A 20,445-nucleotide genomic window follows, 5' to 3' on the forward strand; every position below is an offset into this window, starting at 1 on the left:
TCCAAGGGATTCATGCTTGGCTGACTTGCTGGGGTGACTCCAGCAGAGGTTCTAGGGTCAGAGTAAAAGCCCCCCGAGCTGCCGGTGGGCCTCAGCATCACGTCATCGCCCCCTCCCCGCCCGACCCCTAGGAGCAAACTAAGGTGCAGGCGAGGAAGTGACTTAGCCAAGGTCGCACTGGAGCTAAGCTGCAGGTGGGAATGGAAACCAGTCCACGGGTTCGCCCCCCCCCCCCAGGCTATCTGGGAAATGGAGCATTAGAGGATAAAACTTCTGAGGTCCTGACGCTGGGCCTCTGCCCTCCGTTTCCCTCCCTTGGGCTTGCTTCGGGTAAAAGGGGATCGAAACAGTGGGAGGCAGGGCTGTGGGCCCCCCACTCCCCACTCTGCTCTCACTTCCAGCCCTGTCCGAATTCCCGGGGGGCTAGGACTTCCACTCTGTCTGTGAAGTCGTCTGCTAAGGGGAGACAGCGACGGGGTGGGGGAGTCTCCTCCCCGGGCTTTTCTCAATGGGCCCCGAGCCCGTTCTTTTTTGGCCGTAAGGATGGATTCTTCCATCTTTCTGCCATTCTCCGATCACTCTGCACCGTTTGCTGCAGCTGGGAACGAAAGCCAGGCTGCAAAGGAAGCGGGGAGCAGCCCTGGCCCCCTTCCCTGCCCCCCTGCTCTGGGGGGGGGGGAATAGGAAAGGCTCCTCTCCACCCCCACCCCGCCAAGAAGCGGAGAGAGGCCAGGAGGGACCTTGGGGTCTTGGGAGAGGAGGCGTGGGGGGGGGCGTATGGGGGGGGTTGCTCTCTTCATTGATTACAGACTGGGGTTCGGTGGGAGACCCAGGACAAGTCGTGTACCCCTGCAGAAGCTCGGCTCCCCCCTGGGTGACAATGCGGGGGGCTCATTCCGGGGGCCCCTCCCGGGGCTGCCTCTCCGGCCCGGGGCCCGGCTGAAATCGAGGGTCTTACAGAGTCCCCCCCCCCCGGACTCGGGGCTCTCGGCCGCCCATCTGCGTTAGAGTCCCCCCCCCCTTCTTTTCCTCGGCGCGGCCCCTTTAAAGGCTTCACTGACTCAGCGAAGCTTCTCCCTCAGGTCGCGTTTTTTTATGAATGAAAAACGTCCGAACCACATTATGTAAACCGGAGCGCGCTGATTGGCCCGGGCCCTCGGTGCATAAATTATGGAAAGCGGCCCCTCTCCCCCGCTGAGGGGGCGGGTCGCAGCGCGGGGCCGGGCCAATCGGCGGCGGGGCTGGCGGGCCGGGCCCGCGCCGTTGGCCCGCCGGAGGGGTAAACAAGCCTTGACGGGCGGGCGCCGGCGGGCCGGCGGGCCAATGGGAGAGGCGGACGGGCGGGAGGCGGGGGGCCGGGCTGGGCTCGGCGGGGGGCTGCGGAGGCCCAGCCAGTTCGGGGGCGGCTGCTGCGCTCGCTGGGCTGGCGGCTGCGGAGCCCGAGGGAGCCAGGCGGCGAGGCGGCCCGAGAGCGGCGGCGGGGCGGCCTTCGGGACAGCGCCGGGCCGGGCCGGGGCCGGGGGCCGAGGCGGGCTCGGAGCCCCTGGCCGGAGCGCGCGGCGGCGGGGGCGCGCGCAGGTGAGGCCCGGGCACGCGCCCAGGTGCGGGCGGGGGCGGGGCCGCGCCTCCGGGAGGGCGGGGCCCGCGGGGCCCGGGGCCGTAACGGGGCTGCGGAGGGGCCGAGGCCGGGGCTGGGCCCGGGGGGCAGCGCGGCTGGGGCCAGGTGAGCCGCGGGGGGCTGCGGCCGGGGCTGGACGGGGCCGGGGGGGGGGGGGCGCGGGACTGTGGGAGAGGCCAGCGCGGGGCGCCCCGCGGGGCCCGAGGGGCCTCGGCGCAGCCGCGAGCTCAGGGGGCGCGGGGACCCCGGCCCGGGCCAGGTGAGGTGTGGGAGGGGGCCCGGCCGCGGCCGCAAGTTTGTCTGAATGTGGGTGACTTTATGAATGGAGCGCGCCCCCCCCCCGTGAGTGTGAGCGAGTGTGAGCGGGAGGGGGAGGGGCCGCGCCTCCGGCCGCGGGGGGATCGGTGGGGGGCGGGGCGCGTCGGAGGAGTTTTCCTGAATGGGGAGCCTGGGCTCGTTTTGTGAATGGGGCCCCGCGCGCGGATCCGGTTACAGCCTCTACCTGCCGCCGCCGCGGGCGCTGCCATTCATAAAAGCCGGGCGGCCGCGGCGGGGGGAGGGGAGCCCAGAGCCCACCGCCGGCCCAGGCTCCGAGCCGTTCGCGGCCACCAGAAGGGGAAAAGGAGTTTATTCTCGGGAAGTTCTGCCTGGGAGAGATGCCCCGGATCTGGAGGGGGTTCTGGGGCTTCTCGGGGACGCTCCTGCGCTGGATTTCATGAGAAGCCTAAAAATATCCCCCGCTCTTGGCCCCCACACACTCACACGCTCACACACACACACAGACACACTCACTCATGCACTTGCACTCACTCACACACTCACATTCACACAGACTCACACTCAGACCCACACTCTCACACGCACTCACTCCTGCACATGCACTCACTCACTCACACACTCACTCCTGCACATGCACTCACTCACACTCACACAGACTCACATTCACACACACACACACTCACACGCACCCACTCATACACATGCACATTCATACTCACACACTCTCACACTCAGACACACGCACTCACACAGACCCTCACTCACATGCACTCACTCATACTCACACTCAGACACACAGACACACACACACACAGACCCTCACACACTCACACTGGGACACGCACTCCCTCACGCACATGCTCTCACACTCTGGAACCATAGGCTGACAGATTATGGAAAGTGGGAAAGCAATGTCCCCCGTGCTTTTGTGTTCGCTGGAGCACTTGGAGACTTTGGAGAAGGGGAGAGGAGAACCTCCAAGTTTTTCCCCGCTTCGGAAAGAGGCTTTTTTCTTTTTTCCTTGCCAAAGTTCTGAAATGCGTATTGTGCTTTGTCCTTCCCCTCCCTCCTGTCCTTCCTCTCGGGCTTGTTGTATATTAATAGCCGCTTGGGCTTGGATTGCCAGTAGTCAGAGAGGGCAGTGCGGAAGGCTGGGGGATCTCCTTACTTAGGAACGTTTCCTCGGCGGTTCTCACCTCCTGGAAAGATGATTATTTTAACTCACTAGGAACAGTCTTCCTTACTTAGGGAGCGAGGAGCTTGTAATAGTTGGGTGAATAAAGCAAGATTCTTTCCCCTTCTTGGTTACTTTTTGCTATCTTCAGTGTGGAAAAATGAGCCATAATGCACTGGAAAGAGAGCATCCTCTGAAAATTATTTTTCCCCCCACCATGATAGCTATCTGACCCTCACCTTCCTTCTAAAAGAGTTTCCATCTTATTTTTGGAATGCCCTTTTTTGGGGGGGGAGCCTTAACCAGAAGTAGAATCCTGCTTAATAAACAATTTACTTCTGTAAATCTGTCAACTCCTAAACCTTTTGAAGTGTAAGAAAGCCCTTAGAAGTTTCTCCTGTGGCATCATGGCTTAGTTTTCTTTGAACTAGTCTCTGCAGTTTCTATCACAAAGGTGTGCCCCCCCCCCCCCCGCCCTTACTCATGGCTTGGAGTAGATTTTTAAGGCAAAAAGTCAGTGCCTTGAAGTGAGACCGTTGTGTTGTTGAAAAATGAGGTGCAAAAACTGTTCCTGGTAAATGCTCATTTGAGAGGGTGTTTGGTATTTGCTTTTCAATTTGGCAACCCCTGGATACTTGAGGTTGGAGTTCTCTGCTTCCTTCACTGGCCTCAGTCAAGATGCTACTTGCCTATAAATAACCACTCGAAACACCCTCGCTACCATTTCACGATGACCTTCCATGAATTCTTTGGAAACGTGGATGCTTATGCCTTCCCCCTCTCCGCCCCATTCCTGTTTAGTGAAAGGGGAGCGCACACCTCTTGATTAAAATCAGCCAAGGAAAAAATGAATTTGTCTGTTAAATGTTGTATGTTCGAGGTTTTTAATCAAACCCAGCAGTTAGTGACTGTGAGTGACCTTTGAGAGTCACTAAAGAAAGAGAATGTTCTCTTTGAGAGCTGAAGGAAACCGTGGCTTCCAACCCTTTATTAAAGTCTATTTTTCCCCTTCTTTCTCAGTGTGAAATCTTCGAGACCCACAAAACAACCAAACCCCCTTTACCCAGGAATTACTCGATGCTGAAACCTTTCAGAGGGATAGTAAAGACATTAGAAGCACAATGGATGGTTTTTATGATCAGCAAGTCCCTTTTATGGTCCCAGGGGTAAGTTGATGTGGCCTTTTGTTTGTTTGGAGTCTTTCAAAGGGGAACCTTCTCCCTGTGTAGTTAATGGTGCCACCTCTCTCGGAAGCCTTATGTTTAAGCTATGTCTGTAATGGGTAACCTTGCTTCTTTCAGAAGTCTCACCCCGAGGACTATCGAGCAAGGCCTGTGATTGACAGAAAGAGAAAGTTTTTGGACACAGATCTGGCTCATGATTCAGAAGGTAGAGCGGCCTGGCCTGTTATCATGGCATCCTTGAAATCAAACAGCATAGAGACTTCTCCTTTTCCCAAGTAGCTTGTAACTTCTTCTTTTGTTTTATTGTTTCTTTCACTTCCAGAGCTGTTTCAGGATCTCAGCCAACTCCAGGAGGCCTGGCTAGCTGAAGGCAAGTTTCTCAGCTGTCCAGTTTTTGCATGCAGAATATTTGACTGCACATTTTCATAGAAAATGAAAAGTCCTAAAATGTCTTTTTTCTCCCCCCCCAGCACAAGTTCCTGATGATGAACAGTTTGTCCCAGATTTCCAGTCTGATAACCGTAAGCACCTTTCTAGCTATTACTGTTCCTTGATCTCATCTGAACTCTCTGTGATAAAAAAAATAATCCTTTCTGACCTTTGTATAGTCCTTCACTGTTGACAAAGCACCATTCATTTTGGATGGATTTTCATAGCACTTAGTTCAGCTCCTGCCAGAATCTCTAGTCAAAAAAAAGCAAAACAACGGAATGTTTGGGGAAGGGGAAGGTTGATTTTTCTTTTTGCGTAACACAGACAACACTTATGGTTTTGTTGCTAACCGAAACTACCACCCTAGACGTACGCCGATGCTGCATCGTAATGTGGCGGCCAAATGCATTCCCGAAGGCTGCTCCAGACCGGTTCAGGCTCTCCGGGCTTGGGAAGGAAGGAGGGCTCTGAGGATGGATCCAGGGATCCATTCCAGATGTGTTGTCTGAGGATCAACTTAGCCAGCTCAGTTGAGTGAGATTCACCACTAGGGAAGTGAAGGTTTGTGATCCTGGCAGAGTTCCTGCAACAGAATTTCAAAGGAGTTTTACTTAAAGGTAATCATATTGAAGCGATTTCTAAGATGAATACTCTGGAGACAGGCGCTGTAATCATTGGAGGATCTTGTAGTATGGGCCTCCAGGCCTTGGTGAACCTCTTTTGATTTCTGGTAGCCGGTAATGTAGATTGAGACCTACAGGTTCGGGTTCAAGGACATCAGCTGCCAGTTTGGGGGGTTATTGAATCTCTGCTCCGAGTTCATTTTCTAGGCATGACTTTCTCTGACAATTGTCTGCTCTTTCCCTACCCCCCCAATTTCTGGTTAATGATGGATCACAGGTAATCAGTGTTTCATTTTGTGATTATAAAGTCCACCAGGTCTTGTTTCTCCTTTGAAATTAAAGAAGGATGAGTGCCGTGATGCTTGACCGAACATTGATAGGTCATTTGCTTCCAACCCGGCTGCCCTCGCTCTGTCAAATCCAGGGGATTCCAATTTTCTCATTTGCAGGCAGTTTTTTCCCCTTAAAATGAACAGTAATTGCTCATTGCTTCAGGGGCAATAAAATGTAATGGGGCAAACACAAAGCGGCTCCTGGGGTCCACAATGAGATGGGTCGTTTGGCCATCATCTTGCAGTGCTTCCCTCAACAGGTTTGGGAGCTTTTATGGGCCAAGAGGCCGTCAAGGACAGGGCTTGCTGATGAAATCTGAGCAGGGCAGAGCTGCTTCAGAGAGCATTAGTCACCAGCAAGTGAGCTCGGCAAAGAGAAAATGGAAGAAAATGGTGCCCCTCGAGAGAGTTGCATCATGGAGAAAATCATGGCTCTTAGTCATTGTGGATGATAGCAAACACCTGAGCCAGGCAGGGGTACCATGTCTCTCTTTGCATCCAGGAAACTGTTCAAGCTGTTCACAGTTTGGGATCATTTCTGAATGAGGGAGAGAGAGTGAGAGTGTCTGTGTGTATGCGTGTGAGTGTATGTGTATGCGTGTGAGTGTGTGTGGGCGCGTGTGTCTACACACTTCTCACCCAGAGGCAGCCTCTGGAGCTTGCCCTCAGGAGGGATAGTCTGAACCACTAATTGTTAGAACAGAGGGACCAGTGCAGCCTCCTTTAATAACAGGCCTCATCTCCAAGGCACCTTGCCACAAAACTTGAAAAGGAAGCAAAGTGAGCCCATAGGTGAATGGCTTCCTCAGCCTGGTCACAGCTTGCTCTATTAAAATAACTACGTGTTAATTATTGCTCTTTGATTGGGAAGTTTGCCACGGAATGGCTAAAGACAACTCCAATTTTCTGTTTTCTTCAAGATGAAAGGCAGGGGATTTGTAGTCCAACTTTGTTCTGTGTTGGCGATGTGGCCCAGCCCTTCCAAACTGCCGACTGTGTGGGAGGCGGCTTTATTTTATTTTATTTTATTTTTGGCAGAAGTTCTTTGAAATGCCTTCCTGACACTGTGTTTCTGTTTAACCTAAAGAGTTATTGGGAGAAGTGAGAGGACTGGCTTTGAATTCACTTCATATTTGGGAGCATAAGGAAATAGGTTTTCAGATAGTTACTAGCACACCTCCAATTTTATTTGAGAAATGTTGATGAGTTTATATGACAGTGAAAGGAAGCTAGGTGGCACTGCAGCGGTCCGAGTTCCTAACCTGGAGTCAAGATACATCTCCTTGAGTTCAAATCTGACTTCAGACACTCATTAGTTGTGTGACCCTGGGTGAGTCACTTTGCCCTATTGGCCTCAGTTTCTTCATCTGTAAAATGAGCTGGAGAAGGAAATAGCTGGCCGCTTGAGGATCTTTGCCGAGAAAGCATCACCCGGGGTCACGGGGAATCAGATTTAAGTAAACAAACAACATTACAATGAAGTCGATTGGTTTTGATTCTTTAGAAAAGTAGATTTTGATCATTTAGACAACTTAGTTAAAATGCAGGAGCTTTGCTGACAACTTTGTCATAAATTAAGTATTTTATGTGGATTTCGAATTGTCTGATTTTCTCTTTAGTTTTTAATAGAATAGTCTCTGAGTTTATTGAGGATGATGCTTATGGTTGGGCCTTAGATAACCCTTTTAATAAAATCATAGAGCTGAAGGAAGCCTTTAAGGTTGACCTGACCCCTCTAAAACATAAATCTGCTTTTAACCTTCTCCAGAAGTGATCACTTTAGCCTCTTTTCCGTGGTCTCCTCTGGTTGGAAACTCGAGCAGTCCATCCATTTGTAGTCCATCCACTAATGACCAAGTATTTATTCTTTTGCTACACTAAAAATGGATTTCCCTATCATTTTCAGTCATTGGTCCCAAGTGGGGTTCTCTGGGGCTAGAGAGAATCAGGGAGGACAGTGATGGGGTCTGTGTCTACATCCCAGCCCCAAATCTTGTCTTCATGCCCCAGTTTCTGTTCCTTATTTGGCCTGGTCTCCTCACCATCCCATTTGTACTCCAGCCTGACAGTGTGTTCATTTAGACACAGTGCTAGAGATGGGATCTGACCTGGGCAGTGGTACTGGGACCTCCCCCCCCCCCCCCGATCAGGGGTTCTTAATCTTTTTGGGTCACGGACCTCTTGAAGTAGTCTGGTGAAATCTCATGTTTTAGAATGGATAAAGTAAAATACATAGGATTACCAAGGAAAACTATTGTATTGAAATCAGAATTTTTTTTAAAAAAATCAAATTTATAGACCTCAGTTTAAGAATCCCTATTTAGGGGTGGCTAGGTGGCGCAGTGGATAAAGCACCAGCCCTGGAGTCAGGAGTACCTGGGTTCAAATCCAGTCTCAAACACTAAATAATTACCTAGCTGTGTGGCCTTGGGCAAGCCACTTAACCCCATTTGCCTTGCAAAAACCTAAAAAAAAAGAAAAGAATCCCTATTTAGGTTCTAAATTTGTATTGCAGTCTGCAGAATCCCACAGATCTTTTTTGAAATGAACATATTTCTTGTGATATCTCTCCCATATTCTATTTGTACAACTGATATTTTGAATCTAAGTATATAAAACTGTGGATTAATCCCTACTTCCTTTCATTATATTTGGCCCATCATTCTGGCCTACTGAGATGCTCTCAGCTCCCCAAATCCAACATATTAGCTGTCCTTTCCATCTTCTCTAGATTTGATAAGCACACCATCTTCTTTCAGTTAGATCCAGGGTGGCTGGGAACAGGAGAGACTGAAGGACAGAACTCTCTATGGTTTCCCACTCGACTCCCCTCTCTGTAAGAATATTCAGTTTCAGATTGTTTTAGCCCATTTATTATGTGTCTACTATGGCTACACTGAGGATACAAAGGAAAAAAGATGAACCAACCCCTCCCTTCCAGGGGTAGAAGAGACCAATACAGACTCAGAGAGGTAAATGCAAACTATATGCAAAATTAAAAGTCATTAGTCAATAAATATTATTATCGCCTTCCTCGTCAGACCAGAAGCTCCTAGGGGATAGGGGCTATCTTTTTCTTATTTGCACACCTAGGATTTAGCCCAGTGACATCTGGAAGGTGCTTTGTAAAATTCTTTCCCAGAGAGAGGGGGAACACTAGAAAAATATTGAAAGGCATCTTTGTGTGTGTGATATTTGAACTGAGACTTAAGAGCCATGGGTCCCAAGAGGTAAGGAAAGAAAGAATTTGGGGCATGGGAAGCAGCCTAGGCAAAGGCTCAGAGGGAGGAGATGGACTGGAATGGCTGAGAATAAACAGTTAAGGCGGTCACTGTAGCTGAGATTTTTTGGAAACCATCCTAGGATGCTAGGTTGACTCTGGATGACCAAGTCCCTGAGTTGAGCCCTAAATGATCATTTCAGGAGTTTGGTCTTTCAGCAATCTGCTCACTGACCTAGTCCCTAGCTCACATTTCTCTGTTTTGGCCACCTTAATCATATGGTGCTTTCCCCAAAACTGGGTAGCTTTGCTCACTATAGGTCTCTGGTCAATTGACAAGCTCTCTTCAAAAAGGAAATGGGCCTTATCATTAATGACTCTGGGTAAGTCATATAGACATGTAGACAAATAATCTATTCTAGAATTTTGCCACGAATAAACATGAAAATGTTCGCCTATAATGCGCCCTTCTCTAGCTCATTCCTCAGAATTGGGCTTTTTGGGGCAGGGCAACTGAGGGCTATCTATTTACCAGCAGTTCAAAATTACCCAGTGGTCCTCTGGATTCTTTATTATCTTTCCATATCGACTTTGATTACAGTTCACATTAGCAGCAGCACAGAAACACCCTAGCCTGGCCGACTCAGCTTCTAGCCCAGGGGCTGGCTTTTCTCTGAAAGCCTGAACACTCTCCTCCTTGATCCTCTGGAGTCAGCTTCTGGAATATCATGTGATTTTGGCTGGAGGTGAGGGAGGGGCTCATTCAAGTTTAATGAAACCTGCCTGCGGTTGGTCATAAGTGCTATATTTTATAGTGTCAATTAAGTCTCACCCCAGGATCATCAGGGCTGCAATTACAGAAAGATGGGAATTTTTAACTGTTTATCTGTGACCTGTCATTGCTAACAACTAAATTTCCTGTGGACCCCGATGCATTTATTAACTCACAAAAAACAGGGAGAAAATTAACCAATGAGGAAACATTCTATTATGGAAACATGAGAAATCTTCATTCTCCAATAATAACTAGTTAGGATAAATGTGTCTTTATGCCTTTTTCCCTGCCTCTTGATAGGATACTTCTCCATAATCTGCTTAACTGTGGCTTAAATAAATCCAACTTTAATTCTTATAAATACCTCTAAAAACCCCCTTCTGTGTTACCCCTGGCACTTTCCCACCTAAATCCAAGAAATCTAGTTCTACTGTTAAACTAGAAATTTGTGGTCCAGCTCGGTGTTAATATTTCCTATAGATTTTTTTTTTATGTTTTTGCAAGGCAAATGGGGTTTGGTGGCTTGCCCAAGGCCGCACAGCTAGGTCATTATTAAGTGTCTGAGACCGGATTTGAACCCAGGTCCTCCTGACTCCAGGGCTGGTGCTCTGTCCACTGTGCCACCTAGCCACCCCCACTTAAGTGATTTCTGTTGAATATCATTAACTTGTCATTCAGGCCCTGGTCTCTGAGGGTCTTCTCATAGAATTGTGGTGTGATCGATGGAAAAGTCCTTTTAAATCAATCTCATCATTGTACAAATCTGGAAGGGATTGGTGCTGTACCCACTGCCATACTTTTCATAGGTTCTATGGATGTGAGAAATTCTCTTTGAGAAAAGAATTGTAGAGCTAAGTGACCTCCAATGTCCTCTCCAACTCGGAAATTCTTTTCTTCTCTGAAATAAGAACCTTAAGCAGAGAAAGATAAGGAAATGTTTTGTTTTGTTTTTTCTAAAGTTCAGGGGCAGCCAGGTAGTGTAGTAGATAAGAGCACCAGCCCTGGAATCAGGAGGACCTAAGTTCAAATCTGGCTTCAGACACTTAATAATGACCTAGCTGTGTGGCCTTGGACAAGTCACTTAACTCCATTGCCTTAAATAAATTTTTTAAAAATTAGGTTGCAGACTGCCAGAGAACAGGATCTAGATAGCCTGTGCAGATACCCATGGTTCTCTTCGTTGCTCTATGTACCTGATTACAGACCTATATGAAGCTCCTAGACTAGAATGCATTGTAAGACTAAAGAGGCATAAATCTTGATAATGGTTCTAAACTTGGCTTATTCTGAAATCTTACGGAAATTATTTAATTTCTTTTTACATCTAACATTTTTACACTTAGAGAATAAGGAAATTTTGTCTAATAAATGGAATACATCAAAATACCCATGATTTCCTAGGTATGGGTATTCCCTCTACTGAGTCAGATGGCAGCCCTTCCATGTGTCAACACAACAGTTTCGTTACTGCTGTGGCTCTTTTCTTGGGATGAGTTCCTCTCCACTTGGGTGGCTCCTAAATTCCCAACCCAAGATGGACCTCCACCTGGAGCCTTTCTAGCTCTATAGACCCTGCCAGAGTGTGTTCTACCAACATCCTTCAAAGCCCAGGGTCATCTGGCCTATGCCCCACAGCAAAGGATCAGGGAAGGAAATCTGGGGATGTGGGGATACCTGGGTTTGATGCTAGCTCACCAGCTGTATGATCAGTGAGCCTCAGTTTTCTCCATCTGCAAAAATTCCGGTAATGGCTATGTTCACAACCCAGAGATGTTGGAAGAAAGAACTGTGTAAAAACCGTAATACTGCGTAAATGTGAAATACGATCACTTCTCCATGTTTCAAAATTTTTCAAACAGCCATGGAGAGTCATTTTTAAAGAAAAATCACTTTTATTTCGATTCATTATTACTATTCATAAAACCACAGAGCACAGAAGCTTAGGGTAGCTCCCAGATCTGTAGGTTCCTGCACATTTCTTTTGAGTGAAATAGAGATTGAGATGACTTTCACTGTCTAAAATAAGGGGAGGGGGGCTAGCTAGATTTGAATTTTAGGACCTGGGGTTTAGACCTTGGCTCTGATCCTTGTTGTGTAGCTTGGGGCAAGTCAAACCACCCCTCTGTTTCCTCATCTGTAAAATCAGAGGGATAGTATAGTGTTACTTGTCTCATGGGATGGTTGTGCAGAAAGTGTTTTGTAAGCCTCAAAACTCTGAGAGATGAATGGGAATTATTTCTTAATCTAATCAATCCAATCAATCCCTCTGATGCTTAAGAGACTTGCTGGGTTTGAGTGTTCAAAAAAGAGCTGCTCTTTTTAATGAGGCCTTTAAAATTATTAGCATTATCATAATTATTCTTCTTGGTCTTTTAAAAAGTCATTGGATGTTGGGGGCGACTAGGTGGCCCAGTGGATAGAGCACTGGCCCTGGAGTCAGGAGAACCTGAGTTTAAATCTGGCCTCAAACACTTAATAATGACCTAGCCATGTGGCCTTGGGCAAGTCACTTAACCCCACTGTCTTGCAAAAAAAAACTAAATAAAAAGCCACTGGATGTTGGGGGCAGCTAGGTGGTGCAGTAGATAGAGCACTGGCCCTGGAGTCAGGAGGACCTGAGTTCGAATTTGGCTTCAGACACTTAATAATGACCTAGCTGTGTGGCCTTGGGCAAGTCATTAACCCCATTGCCTTGCAAAAACAAAAAGAAAGCAAGTCATTGGATGGTATGTAAGGTCTTAACTGAATCCTGAGTTTCTCAAAAGAAAGATGAATTGGTTACTTGCTGTAAGAGGTAGAATCTACTAATAATTATCTAATAATAAGATAATCAGAAAACTCAGGAACTTTTGTGGTTCTGAGAAAGTTACTGAAACTCAGCCTTAAATTTCTCAGCTGTAAAATAGGGTCCATAAGACTTGGATGGCCTCCTTCACAGGGTGTTATGAGAATTCTGCATTACAAGTCTTCGAGTGCCATCTGAACATTGAGTTATTGGTTTTAATAATGGAGTTGTTTATGGCATTTAATTTGGAGCACAGTTTTAAATCCAGGTAACCTATTTTTCCCAGATCTATATTTCAGAGAGCTACCGGAAATGACCAAAATTACAAATAACCAGACTGTAGGCAGACTAGTTGACTAGGCCTAAATGTGTTGTTCAGCAAATCAAGCATGAAAGAAACAGAACAGATTTGTTCCATCACTGTGGTGTGAATTCTGAAATGTAAAGCAGGATTTTTTAACCCGATTTGAATCTCAATTTATTTTTTTTACCAGCTGATTAGTTCTGTAGTAGCATTTGAGATTTGTACCATGATACAATGCCTTTTCCTCTAAGAATTCTAATCATTTTGAATTTGATCTTGTTACAAAGGAACTACAAGCTAGACTTGCTTTTTGTTGTATGTGAAGGGACCACCCTCAGGGCCTTTGCTACTAAAGGATTAGGAAAGATGTCCCAAGGAAAATGTTCATTGATCATTTCAATTAGACTACCAGACATGGTCCTCTTGATTCATTTTCAAAAAAATGAATATTTTGTCATATGATGAGTTGCGTTGAAGGCAGAGAAGAAGGGGAAAGAAGACCGTGGAGCCAGAAGCAAAGATGATGGCCTTTTTTTACTGAACATCATCTATCTGAGGGTCTTGCTACTGCCATTATTGTTGGCCAACCATTCTTTGCTTTCTCATTTTTGTTAGTCTGGTGAATTTTTAGTTCCCGATTTCTAAGGTCAAGGTTCTTCCTTCCCTAAATGAGCCAGCTGTTTAGCAAAATTCTCTTTCATCTTAGTAAAAATCAAGGAAAGTGCAAGAATTCTGCTCAGAACCATCTTTGTTCTTATTCCTTTACTTGAACCCAATGGACTTCTTCCACACCTCCCTGGATTAGGGGAATGGACCTGGGGAAGGAGAAGTGGGCATTCTGGTCTGTCAGGCAGGAACTAAAAGTTCCAGGAGAGTTTACCTTTCTCCCCTGCTCATGAGGACAGAAATAGAGGAGATGGGTCCTAAGATCTAGCCTTCAGGAATCTCTGCCAGTTGCCAGAGCTTGCCCTTTTCATTGCCCCTTATCATTTTCTTGATGCCAGTCCCTGTAATAAGTTGTGGGTTGTTTCTTGTTAGCTCTTCCAAAGGGAGACCATTCACTCAATGTTTTTTTTCTGTTTTAATTGAAGAAGACTCAGGTTGAGAAGCTGAAAGCACAGCGTCCTTTCACGCAGGCAGTGTGCCCTTGAGGCAGTTAAGAGTCCCCATCTGTGCCCTGGCACGAATGCTTTTCCATTTGGCATCCGGGGAGAGCAGAGTCTTGTCATGTTTGCAGCTCCCATCTTGTGGTTGGGTGCCAGTTATGCTGATTCCAGGACCAGATTCGGTTGCATTTGGAGCATTTCATTTTGTGCACTCTTTAAGTTCACTGCCAGGGTCCTGGTGGCTGGCCTGAGACTGGCATTTTCAGTACAATGCCGTGAACGTGTCCTGGTGGGCACCAAACCTCTCCAAAGGTCAGTGTCTTACTGAAGCAACAGGCTGAGTCAACTTAATTAAAATGTGTACGGTGACACGTGGCCATGTGTATTTCTGTAGTTCACCCTGTAGCCATAATTACAGATACACATGTGGAGGAGGCAGCTATGTTGGTGTATGCAGACCAGCCAGGGCTATACCTTTCAGGAAGGAACTATTGCCTTACCATGGAAGATGTAAACTACAATAAATGAATAGTTTGGTTAAGGAGAAGAGAGGCTGAAATAAAGACTTTGAGGGAGGATCCCAAACACGGAGGGAAGAAGGCTGCAGGCAGACAGGAGGAGATCTGGAAGGCAGCAAGTGGCGGACCTGGAGATAGAGGGCAAGGATCCCCTGTGACCTGCCAGCCATCAAACCTTGGTCTAGATCCTGAGGTCATCTGGGGACTGTTGACTCGAGAGGTTTGGTCAGAGACGCCAGACTGACCCAGAGAGATGCTAGGGTAGGAACGTAAGAGGTGGATTTGGGGGGCAGGATGGCACTAACTCGGTCAGCACTAGTGGTGCTGGCCACCTGCCCTCACCATAGGAAGCATTCTGGCTTTGGCATATTGTCTTAGAAACCAGAGCAATTGTTTGTCTTGAACTCTAATGGCCATGTCAGAGTTGGCCATCCCTGGCCATCCCTTCTGCAGCCCCAGATTGGGGGCCATAGTCAGAACACTCTTGATCTTAATTTTTGAAGTTCGAAGAGATGCTATTGTTGAAATTCTTTGGATGGATCCTTGAAAGAGGGCAGGCCTCATCATTATATAGTGAATGACCTGGTAATATCCAGTAAGCGGCAACTGCTGCGAGTCTGGGCCTGTAGGGTCTTTGAATGGACCCCACTGCAACCCCAGGGAGTCAGAGGACTGGGGTGGGGGGGACAGTGTTGTGGACCCAGCAGGCCTCCGGCTCGACTGGCCTTGGGCAGAGGGACCAGAGCGCTGCAGAGTGTTTCTGCTGGGAGCTGCCCAAGTTAGTTTTTCTTCAGGCCTCTTCCTTTTGCCAGGAGGCCCTTCCGGAGCTCCCCCAGAGCTGCCTTGGCCAATCCTTCTTGTTTTCAGCAAGTCTGGGGCCGGGCTGCGTCCTAGGGAGCAGAGCGAGCCATCCCTGCAGTGTGAGTTCCTTCCTAAAACGCTGCCTGCAGTGGGAGCTTTGCTTTGCAGACAGCTGGGCTCTGTTAGGATCTTGAAGTGTCATTTCCCATTTCTTGGACTGCAGTGGGGAGGCCCCCCTTCCCCTGCGCTCCCCTCCCCCGGGAGGGGAGCATTCCAAATTGGTTGTGAATGGAGGGCGGTGCCCACTTGCAGACTTTTTCAATGAATAACCAGACCCCATTGTGCAGCTCATGGAAAAACAACCCACTTGAACAACACGGGGACTGTTGGAGAGAAGTCTGCTTGTGATTGGAGCTGGAGAGACTCCAGAATTGGACTCTTCTGGCTTCCCTGCTGCCGTTGCACAGCCAGGCCTTCCCCCCCTTCCGAGGGGAGCTGCTCAACTCCACCTCCATTCCAGAGAGACTTTCTGCATCTCCGTGGCGATGCCACTTCACATTCTCTCATTAGGCATTGAACGACGAGGTGTCCCTTTGAACTTCTCCTTCTCCTGCCAGTCAGTGAATTCTCCTGGCATTGCCCTCTGCTTCTCCTCCTCTCCAGACCTGCCTCCCGGGCCCCTCTTGGGCACCGCCACCTACCGTCCACACCACCTAACCTTGGATGTCTGTGGTTTCCCTTCATTTTTTGTTTGATTCCAATTCAGGCCCAACAGTTTGATCCACTGAGCAAAACCCTTGGGCATAAGTCTTAAAGCCAGCCTTCTCGAATGTTTGCATTCACTCCATCCAGAGTGCCCCGTAGGCTGCAGTGGCAGAGGGTCTGGACTGGGGACGACCTTGGCCAGGACTTGACCTTTCCGGGCCTTTGTTCCTCATCTGCAAAAATCAGTGCCCCAGTCTAGGTGGGGTCTGAGATCCCAGATCTAAATCTATGATCCACCCACCAAACAGTGACCTTTCCACATCTTATGGAATCTGTCATTGCTCAAACCCTTACCCAAGGCCGAGTGTAAGGCTTCAATTTCCAAAAAAGAAATCACAGGGAACACTGGAACCGGTCCAGCCTCTGTCACTGTCAAAGCAAAATAAACCAGCATAGCCCCAGTAGAGATGGGCATGCTAGAGGCTGTGTTCAGAACTTCAGGTATTCTAGAGATGCAGTAGTCACCAGAGGGCCCAGCATCTGCTGCCTCCCTGGGATACACACCAGACATTTTCCTCATAGCCGTGACTCCCAGCGGGGGGTGCTGTGGGTCAAAGTCAGGTTTGACCCGGCTTCTAATTCTCTCAAATCCTTTTTTGTTCTGAGCCTCAGTTTCTTCATCTGTAAAACTGTAGGACCTCTAGAGCCATTGATATTGGGAAATACCTAGCCTGGACGTTCGGTAAAGATCTTTTAACGGTGCAGCGTTGGGTGGATAAAACCCACAATAGGAAATTGTCCCAAGGTCAATGAGTCATGCTGCTCCCCTCTAGAAAGACCCTGTCCATCTGTTTTTGCGTCCCAAGGAACGTGACCAAATTAGGCTTTCTATTTTCTGAAAAATGTCTCCCATGTTAAATTGGTCTTAAGCAAGAATATATTTATTTCCTTCCTCATTAGAAAAACAAGCCAGCCTGGCTATATTGTTCTTGGGTGTTGTGGACTGAAACCTCAGGAGGTAACCTTAGCGATCAGATGAGGCAGAAGATGCTGCTATTTTTCCATCCCCAAAAGGACAGAGAGTGACTTGAGCTTACATAAACACTTTTTAGCCTGGCATTTTTTAGCTTGGGAAAGCTTTACAAGCGTCAGTCTCGATCCTGTTGGACCCGGGGACAGAGAAGCCTTTTCCCAAGGTCACAAAAGTAGTATATTGAAAAAGACAATTTTCCGGAGGACTTGAGTGTTACATTTCTTTTTCAAAAGAAAATTTTAAATGCAATTTTTTTTCCTATATGTAGACACGGAAAACTCAATCTGACTTTGTTTCTTCTCTCGAACATTCTACTGTCTCTATAGAAGTGTGTACATCCACCACACACATAGATATCCATAAATTATAGGCAACAATGGATAGCTTGCTGGGCTGTTGACAGAAAGACCCGAGTTCAGATCCGGCCTCAGATACTTAGCTGTGTGATCCTGGTCCAGTCACTTAACCCTATTTGCCTCATTGTCATCTAAAAAGAACTGGAAAAGGAAATGGTAAACCACTCCAGTACCTCTGCCACGAAAACCCCAAATGGGGTTATAGAGTTGAACACAACAGAAAAGAGACTAAACTAACTCTTGTCAGATGCAGAAGGACCCAAAAGTCTTAAACTTCCATGGCCATAATATATGTCAATAGTTCCTGTAGAATTCCACATTTATAATACACACTCAGCATTTATTAATTACCTGCTGTATGCTAAGCTCTGGAGACGAAGCCAAAGCTGGCCTTTACCTGGTAGCCTTTCTCCAGGGCTTCAGGGTAGGCTGGATGCTTTTCTGTGCTTAGTTTAGATCTGCCTGACTTTGCCTGCCCCCCAGGGCTGTCGGGGCACACAAAGCTCCTTATATAGCTGGGCTGTGATTAATGAAATGTGAATTAGTGTCTTTGAGCAGAAGAAACAATAGCTTGGCCTGTGACTTGGTTGTAAGGAAAGCATGCCCAGAAAAGGTGAGCAGAATACGTGGTTAAAGAGTGAGGCCCAATCAGAACTCTTTTCTTCTTAGGTTTAAATCGGAAACTTTGAAGCCCCCTAGCTCTAATTCTCTGCTCCTAGGAATGGCAAGACCCCAGGAGGAGCCATTTTAGGAGGTGAGGGAACAGGGAGACAAATGTATTCATTAAATGTCTGAGTATGTGCATCAGATGCCCATTAGATAGAAATCCTTTAGGGAGGGACTGTGACCTTGGTTCTGATTCTGAATTTCATGGGAGTCTCTGCTTCTCTCTTCAACCCCACCCCACCTGGCACCTTGCTAAACTGGGAGCATGGTGAACAGACAGACCCTTTGTCCTAATCTGTGATTGCTTTGGTGTAGGGAACTCCCAGTGAGGAGCAGCTCTCCACCAATTCAGTCTGACCTCTGTTCTGCATCAGACCTTCTATCTTGGAGCTCAAGAATGACTGTTTCTAGTCCTCACTTAGGAACTGGCTTTATGACTTTAGGGACCACTATCTTGCTAGGCTCAGGACCCCAGATCCAGCCTCCCCATGATCTTTTCATACTCTTTTCTCCCCTCCCTCAAGTCCTGTTGTCTATCATGACCTCTATCACATCACCCTCTTTCACTGCCATTATCCTTTTTTTTTTTTTGCAAGACAATGGGGTTAAGTGGCTTGCCCAAGGCCACACAGCTAGGTAATGATTATTAAGTGTCTGAGGCCGGATTTGAACTCAGGTCCTCCTGACTCCAGGGTGGTGCTCTTTTTGCTGTGCCACCTAGCTGCCCAACTGCCATTATCCTTAACCAGGGCCTAGTGAAATTCTGTACCTCCCCCAAATCTCTTAAGAAAACCCTTGAAACACCCTGAGCCTCTTTCTCTCTTAAGTGTCATCCCAAATCACAGTAATCCTAGTCACCTCTTGCATCGGCCCCCACTGGAGGAGTAACGATTGGAGTCACCCCAAAAGCTGTCATCCCAGTGGTGTTTGAGAACAAAAGAATCTCAGCTGGGACGATCCCTTAACATAATTGGAGGAAAGATACAACCTAAGTCTAAGCTACTATAACAATGGTGGGAATGTGCAGTTAAATGAAGCCAACCAAGTCAAATTAGTTCAGTGGGGTAAAAAATTAATCCTTTTATTCCTGTTAGCATTCATTTATTTTTCTAACTTAGACTCGGGTTTTGTGTTCAGAAATATCTTTGAAATCTGTAAGATTGTAGAGGGGATGGAGTAGAAGGGCGCTGAAGTCATTCAACTCGTATTGTTCCCCTTGTTTATATACTGAACCTTGTTTTGGGAGTATTTTAACCCATCTGCTGGTCTGGGACATCAACCCCAAGACATTGATCCCTAGAAAAACCACATGGCTTCCTAGATAGGAAGTCATTAAAAGTGTAACTGGGAGCTTAGACAGCATTCCTTCCTTATTGGCTGTTTTAAAGTGTATTTTTAAAATTGAATGCAGACATTTCAGATAATATCCCTGGAACCTAGTTAACTGTTGGCCAGTTGTCTTGCCGTCCTCTAGTGCAGGATTTTTCACAAGATGGCCTTGCAGCATGGGGCAGGAGTTGTTGCCGACTGCTGTGAAGATTAGATATTTGAGAAGTGAAACATCTGGGGGAAGCTATTGAAATTTAGTGGCAAGTTTTTAAAAGTTGAAAATGTCAACACAATGTTCTCTAATGATTTGACGATTCTTCATGATATTCCCAATATTGTTTTAAAAATTCACATTTGGAAGAGTCTAGTTAGAGCAGGAATTCAAAAAAGCGACATATTCCCCAAACCTGCACCAGTTCTGTTTTTAGAACTTATGCTCCCTAACTAAATTTGGTAAAATTTCAAAGCTTTATTTTTGGAAACCGTTGCCAGGCAGAGTCACTGTTAACCATCCAAACAAGTTTGTGCATGCCCTATGATGTTTTGTTTGGAAATTCGAAAGACATCCCATCACCCCTGCTAGCTTTGGATTGCCACAACCTCCTTCCAAGCCCCTTGATACCCCAGGTCAAGCAGCCCCTTCCCCCCTTGCTGTCCATGGTGCTTTGCAAGCATTGAGGGCACTGTGGGCACTGATCCTGATGATCTAGCTCCCTGTGATGTGTTTTTGATCTGAGATTATCGAATAACAGCCATTTCCAAGGATGAGACTTTTTCTGACTGGAGGTCATCTACGTAAACCTATCCAATCCTCACTCCTCATGGGGTGAGACCCTGCCTTTAGATAAAATTTGTAAAACTTATATCCTTGAGGGGTGTTGGCCGCTGTTTTAAGGCAGCTGCCCACTTGTGTGGAGCCAAGCCACCTCCTTTGGAGCCCATCTATTGAATGCTTATGAGGGCCTGCAGAGGAAGAGAGGGAGAAAACTTCTGGCTGTGTAATTCTGCCCCAAGCAGACCCTGCATCTTCATTTGCTTCCTAAGGCGGCCTAGTGTGTGGTGACCACATTTCAAAGGCTTGATGAGCTGTTTACCACTGACACATGGTTTCTGCCAACTGGAAACCTTCTACAAGCTAAGAACATGTTTAGAAACTACCCTTTTACATTACATGTTGAGACTTAAGACAGTGTGGTCTCACCAAT

General features: G+C 47.3%; 1 protein-coding gene across 2 annotated transcripts in view; it reads left to right on the plus strand.

Moving 5' to 3' along the window:
* Nucleotides 1-1,493: 1,493 nt before the first annotated feature.
* Nucleotides 1,494-20,445, plus strand: part of ETV5 (ETS variant transcription factor 5) — a 62,326-nt gene continuing 43,374 nt past the window's right edge. For both annotated transcript variants that reach the window (XM_074189551.1, XM_074189552.1), the window contains exons 1-5: nt 1,494-1,578; nt 4,092-4,237; nt 4,373-4,460; nt 4,578-4,625; nt 4,726-4,776. In XM_074189551.1, coding sequence (XP_074045652.1) covers nt 4,193-4,237; nt 4,373-4,460; nt 4,578-4,625; nt 4,726-4,776 — 232 coding nt within the window. In that variant the 5' untranslated portion in view covers nt 1,494-1,578; nt 4,092-4,192. The remainder of the gene's footprint in view (nt 1,579-4,091; nt 4,238-4,372; nt 4,461-4,577; nt 4,626-4,725; nt 4,777-20,445) is intronic.

The sequence above is a fragment of the Macrotis lagotis genome, chromosome 5 (assembly GCF_037893015.1).
Source record: "Macrotis lagotis isolate mMagLag1 chromosome 5, bilby.v1.9.chrom.fasta, whole genome shotgun sequence".
In the NCBI taxonomy this organism is placed as follows: domain Eukaryota; kingdom Metazoa; phylum Chordata; class Mammalia; order Peramelemorphia; family Peramelidae; genus Macrotis; species Macrotis lagotis.